Source organism: Cottoperca gobio, chromosome 1 (assembly GCF_900634415.1).
Source record: "Cottoperca gobio chromosome 1, fCotGob3.1, whole genome shotgun sequence".
Taxonomy (NCBI): Eukaryota; Metazoa; Chordata; class Actinopteri; order Perciformes; family Bovichtidae; genus Cottoperca; species Cottoperca gobio.
Genome location: NC_041355.1, coordinates 14,790,636 through 14,803,434, shown reverse-complemented (window position 1 = coordinate 14,803,434; position 12,799 = coordinate 14,790,636). Strand labels below are relative to the sequence as shown.

Here is a 12,799-nt window from a genome sequence, read left to right as displayed (position 1 = left end):
TCCATAAAAATATCTCATTCATTGACTGGGCCTATGGGCTGATAAAAGCTTATTGCAGAAATATCAGGATCGCTGTATCGATCCATTCCTCCGACTAGACGGACAGACATGCTACACTCCTTGTAAGGGAACCATTGAGAAACAGTCCAAAATTCCCCCCCAAACCACTACTCAAAGCTCCTTGCACACATACACGCAGTATACTCACATTGTCATTGCATCCTTTGTTGTCCTCATATTTTGTCTCTATGTGGATGGAGAACTTGGGCAGGAACGAGCACTGTGGATAAAGAGACAAAGTTGTAAAAACAGAAAAGCTATGTGCGGAACAGTGGCCTTGCGCATCATAGTTGTCATTGTTGGTTTACTACCTTTTAAAGCATTTAAAGATTAAATATATGTGGTGAACTTATTACTTCTGGTGATAATGCAGATTGTGGTTACTTGGTTTGTATGTATGACTCAACTCTAGTTCATGGCATACAGCTGTCACTTTCAAAGTACTTTTACTGTATTAATACTGATTGTCAAACTTGCTCTTGGAACTTTCTGTCTCTCTCTTTCTATGTTATTCCTCATTGTAAAGTGAAAAACAAAAGATCCCGGCTGTGATAGCGCAGTATGTCAATTTCTGTCTCCTTGTCAAAATTGACAGAAGCCAAGGCAATTCTTAAGTCTTTTGTGATTCTTGTGAGTCACCCCTCTTGTCCCCGCAAGTGGCGTGACTCATGTTGTCGACATTTCTCACTTTGCACAACAGAAACCCTGTAGCCAAGATAATCATATTCATGTGTGTCTTTAAAATTTGTCCGCTTATTCTGCCAACGCTTCATGTGTTTTCAGGGGTTAATCACGGGTCACATAGGCAGTTCTGCTTATTATCAAATACACGCCCACTGGTGTGCTTTAAAGAGCAGCAGACTGCATTCACTTCTATAAACAGACATTTTGGCTTCTAAAAAGAGTGAGCATGTTTGTATCATTTGACAACCCTAACCCTAACCTAGCAGCTAAACTATCAGCTAACCTAGCAGCTAACCTAGCAGCTAAACTAGCAGCTAACCTAGCAGCTAAACTAGCAGCTAACCTAGCAGCTCAACTAGCAGGTAACCTAGCGGCTAAACTAGCAGCTAAACTAGCAGCTAAGGCACCAGATATTTTTCTCAGGAGCTAAATGTAGTGTGAATATGTGACTTAAATTTGGCAGGTCGCCAGAAAAACTACTCCAAATGAATGCTAATGTTGCTCTGTGTCTGTTGGATTTGTAACGGGGCATTTCTTTTGCTAGCATATTTGCCATAACAAAGTAATCATTGCTAATGTTGCGATTAAGTGGCCAAAAACTAAATCTATTCCAAAAGCCATAGAATTATTTTCAATGCCACTAAATCCAACAAGACATGCAGTGTTACTCTGGCTTCTTGCATACAGGATACTTACTGTATATTCTACAGACCGCGTGGGGTTTCATACATCGGGTCAGAGCAGAGACAGGACACAGGAGAAACACAGTTAGTTATATAGCCTCTTCAAATTTTCCACAGCATGAAAGAAAATGAGAAGGGCAAAATGTACAAAATATATATATATACTCATATACAAACAGGAACTGCATAGTGACGGTCACATACTAGATACCTCACATCATCCCATCCTTCGTGTCTTTCTCCTCTACATTCTCTAATTTGCTCTCATCAAAAAGAAATTCCCTTTTATCTATACTCCTTAGCTTGTAACACTTTTTCCTTAGATCAGGATCATTCATACATCATAGAAATACGTCCTGGGCGCGGCAGCTATGATCGCTACGTTCACTTCTGACTACATGTTACTTGTGATGTCGATGATTTACGAGGCAAAGCGTATTCCCTGCTACGCTCGTTGTAAAACAGCATGGATAAAATGCTTCATGGCAAAACTGTAATGGTGTAAATACATGTCAACTTTAATTTGATTATATGTCAATAACATCGTGCTTTCTCACACCATGTCATCCTGGCAAACTGACACAGTGAGGGACAGAAAGCTGCAATGGTGCTTCTGACAGTGTGATCAGTGTGTCAGCATTAAGGGCCCTTGTGAATCTACAGTGTGTGTTTTTTGTTGTCTTCAGCCGCCGTCCATGTTAATACTATCACCTTTTAAAATTGAAGGTTACACTTTATTGATCCATGCTGCAAAATCCTCCTTCTCCGTTTGTCTGTACAGGTCACTTTTCATTTACATTTTGCATAGAATGCTATAAAACCGCTTAATTCCAATGTCTCCGCATCATGCTCACAATCAATTTATAAAACCCTCACATGTCCTTGAGAATTTACATATTAAATAGCTAAAAAAGTGAGCATCAGAGCTTCTTGAATTATATAGCACATGCCTGAAGTTGCACAGGGACTATGGTAGAAAAGTACTTTTCTTTCCTTTTAAAAAATGTGTTAAAATATGCAGTGGAGATTAGCAATCTTGGACCATGTGGTTGAAAAGGCTCTTCTTAATGCATCTTGAAAGATCATACTTTCCTTTCGTACACTACTCCAACTCCCTAAAAACATGTGCTGAAAAACAACTTTCGGCCCACTGAAACAAGTTGAGAAGCTGAAGTGTTGGGCTTCATGTGACTACAGTACTAAACTATATTCCAACCAGAGCTATTATAGGCTCTATTTCTACACGAGACAAGTATTGCAGGGGTAGAGATTTAATGTTTCCAGCATGTAAGCCCTATATGTGGTATTGGCCATTAAACAAAAGCTAGAAAATATTGATTATCTGACACATATGCTCTGTATGCTTACCTGTTATGGTGTAAGGGTAGTAGTTCCATGCTTTCTCTGTCACGTAGAAGATTTTAGGAACCACTGCTCGAGCCCAGGTGGGTAATTTACTGCACAGAGACATTGAGACAGACAGAGACAGATTAGGAGAGAGAAATTGCTTCAGCAATCATGTCAAAAAACTACTTTCACTTGTGAAAGGAAAATCTGCTCACAGTATAAGAACATTGTAAATGTAACATTCAGGGGACATGTGACAGGAGATCAAAAAAATGTAATCTTATTTCTCTGAACAGCAGGTTATCTCCATAGTAAACAAAGACTTTTAAAGGCTAACCTACTACAATTAAAGATAAAACGCAAAACAACGTAAGGGTGGTGGGATGGAGTTGTGTTATGTGTTGGACTTGTCTTGTCCAGCCGCTGTAACTTCTACGCTGGATAATGTTTTATTTTCTTGGACGACGCCAGAGTTTTCCCCTTGTTTTTAGTCTTTATGCTAAATCAACAGGATGCAGGCTGTAGTTCCATATTTACTCTAAAGAAATTAGAGTGGAATGAATCTTATCAAACTCTTGACAAGAAAGCAAATAAGCATATTTCCCAAAATGTCAAATTATTCTTGTAGTTGCAGCCCTAAACTTCTCTGAGCCCCTTTTGCCACTCGGCATCATCTACCATGTGTTCATAGCGGTACAGTATACTGCCAATATGTGCTCTCAGGGGACGTTGTGTGTGATGCTTGATATTCTCTGATCTGGAACTCTGAACTGTGGTAAGACTGTAATTGAGGTTGCATTAAGAACTTATGTATGAGACGTGTCAAACACAGAAGTGCACAGGCTTTCATGTAGCCTGCCTTCATCTCGGCTCCCTTTGATTGACATGGAAAACAATTTCTTAAGGAGGACAAAAATGGCACCCACTGCATCATGACGGCTGTGAATAAATACAGCCATCCACGATCACATTGTACGAATCTTGGCAGGCTCACGCACACACATTCTCTCTCTCCCTCCCAACAAAAAAGACTGACACTCCTCCTACACCTCCATCTGTTGATTTCTCCGATTCCCTTCTTGTTCTTTTAAATATCTTTGCCAGTAGCTGCTGTGACGGGGCCCACGTTGCCAGGCGTGCAAGTGTAGGCGGGTGGCTGCTTTTCATGCCAAAGCTGGCGTTTGTATTTAGAAAAAATACATTTTAAAAACATGCTAATTTAGTTGAATACATTAAAGAAAAGGCAACGCTTGATTCAATCATAAACTCAACGGTCCCCTCTTTGCTCTTAATGAAGGTTATTGATTGGATGGGATAAGGCCAAATAGTGAAGTACAGCGCGCGGCACGTTGTGAGGGCTAATGTGGTGGTTCAAGTGTGACAGAACGAGTACAGATTCACTTCCCTGCTGGTGAGTCAGAGCTAAATGTTTTTTTGCAGAACCAGATGGATGGCCAGTTGAATGTGCAGTGTTTAGTTGTGGTAAAAACATATTAATTTAACATGATCTTACTTGATTTACCTTGAACAGGTGTGTGAGAGAGAGAGCCAAATCTTTCCATGTGAGTCTCATCTCGTGTTCGCCCTGAGACATGAACATTTTACCTTAACAAAATGTCAGCTACACTGGAGAGGTCAGTGTTTGGTCTTTTTCCATATAAACTGTAGATGTAATTGGATTATTTCTTTATAACCTCTCTATTAAAATGTACGCCACGGGTAGAGAGAGCTTTAAGTCAGCTGTTGAGATCTCATTAAAACAAATAAAAAACAAAGACATTTCTTGTGAAATAAATGAACTGACCTGAAGCACTTCAAAAAATAAATAGAGACTAAAACATAGAAGGTGCAATATCTTTAGCATGGCTAGGAGGTTGTCATGGACACGTCCATACACCAACTTCCATTTCTTTGCTATTCAAACCATGATTTATTTACTGTCCAAAAAAAAACCCTTCAACAACTGTAAAAACACTCTTTTTAATAAAGTGTTCCATTTTAGTTCATTAGTTAATTTTATTAACTACATAGAAAATTGCATTCAAATACCTGAATGGAGGCCAAAATTATCTCTGTTTGCTCCGTCTGCCTTCTCCCTATCCTCCACTCTCCTCTGAAGAGCAGAGCTGTGCTGACTCAGCATAATTAGTTCCCTGGCATAGCGAATGCTGACACAAGTATTTGTGCTTAAACAAATGGCCTACAGCATCTCCGTCCGCCCTCTCTATTCTCCCTTTTCGTCCTTTTCTTCCCCCATTTCTCCCACGTGTATTTTATTCTATATTTTCTTCACACATTCTCCCTACTATTCTCTGTCATCTGTCTTTGATTCACGTGGGTCTAACACAACTGTGTGTGTTGGAAAAACAAGAAACCCGCATGGGATGCAGTGAGATGCATCGGTATGACGTGATATATAACTGTGATGAAGTGACTCAGTGTGTTTGTGTGTTTGCAAACCTTTCCAGCCTTATCAATGGCTCGATGTAATCTTAGCCAGTTGATGTGTAAATATATACACACTACACTTTGAAGTCCAGCTTTGGAAAAAATCATGGCTAAGGATAAAATTTGAGCTGATATCTTCTTTCAGTGAGAAAATTCAGAAACAAGAGATCTTGTCCCAGGTGGCAAGCAAGCCTTTAAGACTATGAGGCAAACAGAAATAAGAAACAGACGACTTGCTGTCGTGCGTCACTTCTGCAGAGATTCCCCAGAGATGTTGCGATGCCTTATAACTTCAAAGTTTGAACTTTTTATTTATTTTTAACTGTATATGGTGACTTATGTTGTTCTCTACGCCTTCTTTTAAACAAAAAGAAAACATTTATTTTCTGCCCAAGAAACAGTTTACAGCTACAGTTTTACCCAGAAATGTGTTTGAGTGTAAGAGTATTCCACACACAAATCTTTTGTTGTTTATGTTCGACGATAAACAACAAAAGCCGTGTTCCACTGACCTGTTGAGGTAGACTCGTTTCTCTGTGAACTGTCCTTGGCCGTGCGCCGGGTCCTCATACGGTTCGTTCTGGACGACCTCCACTCCTTCTCCTCTATCACTCTGCTCGTGGCTGTGTTTACTTATCATGTACAGCTGCCCAATCCGGTACTGGAAGATACAAACATACAGACAGGATAAGTTCACAAACTATTGTGTGACAACAACCACTTTAAGAAGCTTACAGCGTTCCCTTGAAACATTAGCAGGTTTGGGACAAACTGCAGTCCATTATTTCTGCTGTTTTCAAGACCAAGAATGAACTGTTAACCTAATTTATAAATTTAGTCTAGAGTCTCAAGTATTGAGTTACCACAGCCTGCAACACATCTCAAAAGGTATCATGTAACTACAGGAAGTCATGTAAGTAGAGGTAGACTTGGAGTACAGATGTTGCACCATAGTAAACTAATGGTTTGTTTATTTTTTTTAGTTTAACAATTAATAAATGCACATATTATGTCTAAAATGTGACAGAAACAAACAATACAAACACTGATAATGACTCACAATCAGAAAATATTCAAGTGTCCCTATTGTGTATGAACTCACCCTGGAATTATCCAAAGCTATTGAGATACACTGACACAAAATGTTCTAAATCGTTTCATTTTCAGCATGTTTTTGTTTCCTGTGTAAAAGCAGAATATTTGTGTATTTCTAACAAATAATGATAAATGCTAAAAGATCTGAATCAATGCCTCAGGTTAGATAATAATCCCTGAGATACCTTTATTATTTGATATTATAAATGGTGCAGTCTTTGATAATTAACACAACTTCAGGGTTCCGTGAAATTTTAAACTACTTCATCCATTTTTCAACCCTGAGGCCGACGGAAATGTGGAAACAGTGCTCCATGACATGTAAAAAGCAGATGTCTGGATGAGTTTGACTAAGACTTGCCTGACGGCCACTCATTGTTTATTTATCACCTCATTTTCCAGACGTTGCTTTGTTTTATGAAGTTTTTCTCAGCTAAGACATGTCAGCTGCTGCAGCAATAATGCTTCTTCAATCAAAGGCCAGACTTACAGTTTGTTTCTGGTTAAGCTACTTGTGTTTTATTAACCATGTCTCCGTCGCATTTGGAGACATTGGACCGTGTTCAGTTAATTAAATACTCTGGCCATGCAATAAGAGCTTTTAGTTTTAGATGCCCTGCAGCATGTTTTGCAATAAACTGTGGATTGACTGCATTGAAGGCAGCACTTCTGTCTGCTTTTGATCTTCATATTATAAATCCGAAGCTTCTGTTGGTGACAAAAGACCCAGAAAGGAGTAGGGAAGATATGGAAATGAACGAAGGATTTCAAAGATGGAAAAAAAGAGCTGATTGAAAGTGAGTTGAAGAGTTTTAATGAGAAGGAGGGGCTTAAATTAAATCAAAAGACGCAGAAAAAAAGACACAACTGCATATATTTGTAAGTAGGAGAGTAAGAAGATGAGGCGTAAAAAGATGGTTTGATGATGGCCGGTGATGCTCATAATCCTTTTATCTGTTACAGGCTGTGAACAAGTGAAGCTGCACTCTGTTTTATGTGGTCCTCTCCCCCACACATGTGCTCAAGTATAGGGCACTGGTATGGAAGGAGAGCGAAATCAACCCTATTCCCCTGGATTCCACATTTCCTCTTTCCCTGACCTTTACCCGTCACGACTGTTTGCTGAGATATGAAATGCTGTCAGGGGAATGTAAGGTGCTCGCCCAAAACAGCTCCCATAGTAATGGCTCAAATTGGTGTCAGCACCTCGCTGCTGGTGCAAATCTTTGATGGCTACACAGATTTTACACATTCATTCTTAAATGAATGAAACAATTATTTAAAGCCCCGCAAGTCTTTAGACCATACCTCGTGGAAGGATGTAAACCCAAGCAGCTGTAACAGATACTATCATGGGGTTTGCATTGTTAAGGCATCTGTGGCTTTTCAAAAAACGACTGAAACGAAAGGACACATACATCCAGCTACATTAACAAATCAATGCTGCAAAATCAAGATAGTTGGTTTATTATATGACATAATTCATTCAGATATGTAATCTCGCTATCTCAGAGTGAACGCATTAGGGTCAATGCAATGCAATATGCATATGTTTAACGCTATACATTTGGCAAAAATACCTCACAGTCTAGTGAACAATACTTTTCTAATGCTCTTTCCTGAATGTGCTCCATACAATTATGTTGCCTGAATCAAATAAGTCTTAGTGTTCTGTCGAGGTGCAGTGATGGTCATCGTTACCAGAGCTTTCAGTGGCCAACTCTGCCCCGGAGACAAGTGTGTAATCATCTGAAAAATAGACACTCCCACCAGAGCAAAGAAGCTTTAACCTGCTGACAAGGGTGATGAATTAGAATAGCTTTAGATTAAATCTGATTAATTTAAGTACAGTGTAGGAAATGAAAATCACCATTTTTTGCATTTTCATAAACCATTATCCTGTTGCTTTAAGTCCTGACATTTAATAAAATGAAGATTTCACAGCTTGGAGTAATTTAAAAAAAAAAGCACTTTATCATTGATGCGCGTGTACATTCAAACCTGGGTCAGAGAGGGTCAAACCTAAAGTACGTAGACACATAGTTGTCCACGTAAACACACTATTATGTACATGTACTCTATCACAACACAGTAACCACTCAATGCACTGCTCTTGGACATTAAGATCAACCAGCAAATTTATGTTGCAAAAAATACCACGTCAACCCGATAAAAATGTGTTTCCTACGCACACATTCCGCAGCAATACATCACCTCTGCCTCATTGTGGACACAATCTATGCATTAAAAGGTCACAGCACCTGCTTAACTGTGAAACTTTGAAAGGGCAGCATTGCAGTGACTCATTTCCCTTCTATCTGTTCGCGCCAAGGCCACCACTCCGCAGACATTGGTATACGTGTAAGATTGCGGTGTTGAAAAGTACACACATACGCACAAACAGAATACCAGGCCTAAAGAAGGTCGTCTGAGCACAAAATTCCCCGACCAGAAAGCCAGACACAGCAGCAGGTTAAGATCAGGTGTCTGCTGCTGTAAATTGTTTACACAGTGAAAGCAATGAAGAGCCACAGTAACAAAGATAAATGTGAACGTTTGTTTTGGCTTTCAATGGGAGCGAAAAACAATAGCTTGATAAATTGATAAGTATAATAAACAATAAATAAAGTCATTTGTCATTTGTCAAGAATATATACCGAACACTTACCTTATTTAACTGACCTCAACTGAACCAAACAAAACGTCCCTTCTGCGTCAAGACCCTGTATGTATGATCCTTCATTAAAGGCCAATATCACTTAGCTTAGCATAACGACTGGATGCAGGGGGACACAGCTATACTGGCTCTCGCCACGTTAAAAAATATACCTACAAGCACTTCTAAAGCTCGCTAATTAACATGTTATATGTTGTTTGCAAAAAGGCAAAAACATTTGTGGTTTCCAGGGAGGTACATACTGTTGGCAAACAACAGTTAACCGCGGTGACCGCAGGATGCATAAACTGTTGTTCATCAAGAAACATATATATATATATATATATATATATATATATATATATATGTATGAAGCTTTGACGTTTGGTGCCTGTCAAAAAGCACACAGAAAGTTTTTGATGCGTTTTCCCTGAAATCAAAAACTACAGAAAACCAAAAAAGAAATCTGAAAGACGCGATGAAGCTTCTTCGGGGAACGAGCGGTCCCTTTCAAATAAATGTCATCCAATGTTAATACAACACTATTAATTATAGTTGTATATGTTATATAACTTAACTTATAATGTCCTAAACCAACTTGAGCAGCAGTGGAGCAGAACCGAGCAGTCACTCAAAAGTTCAGAAGTAGTTAGTAAGTGCAGTGTAGTGGAGGGCTGTCATGCTGCATGATTATGAAATGCTTCAAGCTAAATGCCATTTTTAGCACTCACGGCAGACCTAAAGGACATGTTCAACGTTGGTCCTGAAATGACCCGCACACAGTGTGAGGTTCTGTACAGCACGGCCAGTACCGCAGCTCTGAATTTAAAGACCAACCTCTCTGTATTATCTAATACTGATACAGGGGTAGCCCGTTTGTGTTTTAGTCATGTGACTTGAGTCTGGGTCTGCCAGTAATGTGTTCCCTCTTGAGACGGTTCAGAGTCACTCCCAATAAATAGAATGTCAAGAAGATCCACGCTTTCAAATATATACAAATCCAAACATGGTAGAGCTGTGTTAGAAGAGCTTCTGTAATTCAGTGTTTAAAATGGAAAAAGGCCTCTGCCATTTTGTGTGTTCATTTATTAATGTTGCAGCATATTTGAGCTGGAGTTATTACATTACTACTCTTCTCCCTTACTGAGTATACTGCAACAGCCAGTACAAATTGCATAACATGTTCTTTTAGCCTCTTCTCTACTCAATCGCAGCCACATCATCTCCATTAACAGAAGTTCATCTTATCATTGAAGTCTCGAAAGCAATGGCAGCGTTTCTAAAAACAGCTCTGTGCTGTGGTGAGCGCTAGCTTGCCAGGTTAAGAGCTACTGTAAATAATGCAGATGCTCTCCATCCCTCTTCTGCATGCCACATGCAAAATGAGGGCGGTGAGTAGGGCTGTGTACTTTAACATTCAAAGCTTATATTGAGGTTTTCAAATTAAGATTTGAATGTCTTTCATCATTTTATTTTGACGTCATCACACTAAAAAATTGTTTTTAAAAATCCTTTATTAAATCCTCCCTTCAGTGAGGATTTTACTTTATTAGATCTACTTTTTGTTATTGAATACAACTCGTGCATGCCTCCCTTTGTGTGTAGCAAGCAGGAGAGCAAACTCCAAAGAAACCATTTTTAAAGGCTAAACGCCAACAAATATGAATTGAAGCAAAAATATTTGGTTTGAAAAAAACAGGTTGTTAATTTTAATTTTTTAATTTTTAAATAAATGCTGACTTTTGGACCTTACAACCCTCTGGAGCTACAGGAAATGTTTGGATCACACGAGTTGGAAACAATCCTACGCAGCCACCATTGGAATCTAGTTCTACAAATAGTATAATACTAATATTATTATTAGGGTCGCCTCATCTTTATCTGCAACTGTGCACAAATATCGGCTTCAAACACAATGAATAGATATATGCTTTAAAAGCTGCACAACATTCAAATGTTGATTTAGAATTTGAATTTCAACGTTATGAATGAAGCCTCGAAGCTTCTAACTAGAAAGTTGAAAAAGTTAAAAAGTTGCAGAAAATGGGAGAGGTAGAGACAGACGGACATAAAGGATTGATGTAGGCCTTCAGGGTTACAGAAGCACTAAAGTGTGACATCTGTCTGATTTAATGTCAGTTTGGACAAGAGATGTCCTTTTCAATTCGCTTCGTCATTGATGAGCTATGGCAGTCATCAACTTCTAAAAATATCAAGGGCGTGCACACATTATCTCGGCCTCTTATGAGGGCCGGTGCAATTATTGAAAATGTTCGAGGACACCATGATGACTGTGCTTGACCATGAACAGACCAAAACAGACCGCAGCATATTAGGGAAGGTTTTCACAACAACAAATAAAAGGTTGTACTGACTAGTTGAATAGCCCTGCTATTTCCCCCTCGTTGAAGCAAAACAGGCAATCACTTCAGAGAATGCTGAAGAGCTGAAATGCTTCTCACTTTGTCTCTTGTCTGGAATCTTCACAGCGTGATCGATCATTTAGCTACATGACGCATCTGGAACAAAAAGGCCTAGTCTTTTTTTTTTTTTTTGTCTGTTGACGAGGCACTCTGGTTTGTTGTTGCTCATTAATCAATGCCAATAAACTAAAGTGTGTTGTCATCATAATCCCCCCGTATTACAAGGTTCTGTCTGTTCGTTAAAACTCAAAGCTTACTGTTCGGATAGGTGTGAAATCACAAACTACAACTATGTCCTGCTGCTGCGAGTCTACTCGCAACCAGCATTGGAACTACTTTTCATTTCCATATTTGTTTTTATTATACATAATAGTGTGTATAATTGATTGGACTGATCTCAGTGTGATCACAGACACATTGTGTAAAAGATAGTGGCCCCTGGTGCATTCTTATTGCACAAATACAACTGAAGGCTTATAAACAGAGGCTACAAAGACTCACTAGTTGCTGTTCTGACAGCCTGTTAGCCTTGCCAGATTTTCAGCTACAGGATGACTAGATTTCAGCTTCTTAAACTAAATGTATTCATCTGAGTTCTATGTAAAGTTCAAATACAAGTTAAGTAAACAGGAAAATAAATCTAAATGCGGTTAATTCTGCTACAGGGCTGCTGTTTATCAATGTTAACATTTGTCCTCTTAAAAAAGCTTGTGTTGTATGTCATACCCCCCGTCTCCCATGTCCTATCTAGCTCTTCACTGTCAAACTGTCCAATAAAAGGCCAAAAATGCCAAATACAATATCTTTAACAATCTCTTAAGAATTGTGTTCATATTGCCGGAAAAAAACGTAAAAAGTACTTGAACACTGGTCATTGGCGACAAATGCTCTTAAATCACTTATGTGTGCCAATTAAGAACAAATCTGTTTGCACGAGTTGTTGTTGCATGAGGCCCATTGGTCTGAGCTGCCCAGATCACTGAATAAAGAAATGCTCCAGATTCCAAAAACACCACCCACAGTAAAACATGATGGCAAAAATGCCTGGATTGGAAAAACTGTTGGGTAACTGTTACTGTATGACCTCCCAAATTCACATCATTATCTCTGCGTCGTTAATATGAATGAATCAAACTACGTTTCCACATGCAGCACGTCTGGGACTTACCCTTAGAAAAATATAACGGTGCTCTTATTCGGTTGCGTCTGACATAATTGAAATTATTCACACTTCAATTTTTCAATCCGGTTCATTTTCATCTCTTTTATTTCTGCCCACCTGAAGGGTTTCTATGTAATAGCATAGGCCGTGGTAAACCAGGAGAACATGGTGAATTCAATGCAATCTCAACAAGCCCTTAAGCACAACAAGTTCCATTCATGAACAACAAAGAAAAGAGAAA

At 39.0% G+C, this 12,799-nt stretch overlaps 1 protein-coding gene across 2 annotated transcripts in view; it reads right to left on the bottom strand.

Annotated features, from left to right (window-relative positions):
• LOC115008900 (cytoplasmic phosphatidylinositol transfer protein 1-like) overlaps positions 1–12,799 on the bottom strand; it is a 70,763-nt gene that overhangs the window by 15,985 nt on the left and 41,979 nt on the right. For both annotated transcript variants that reach the window (XM_029432798.1, XM_029432791.1), the window contains exons 2-5: positions 5,735–5,883; positions 2,796–2,884; positions 1,441–1,448; positions 209–280 (exon numbers count right to left, since the gene is read on the bottom strand). In XM_029432798.1, coding sequence (XP_029288658.1) covers positions 209–280; positions 1,441–1,448; positions 2,796–2,884; positions 5,735–5,883 — 318 coding nt within the window. The remainder of the gene's footprint in view (positions 1–208; positions 281–1,440; positions 1,449–2,795; positions 2,885–5,734; positions 5,884–12,799) is intronic.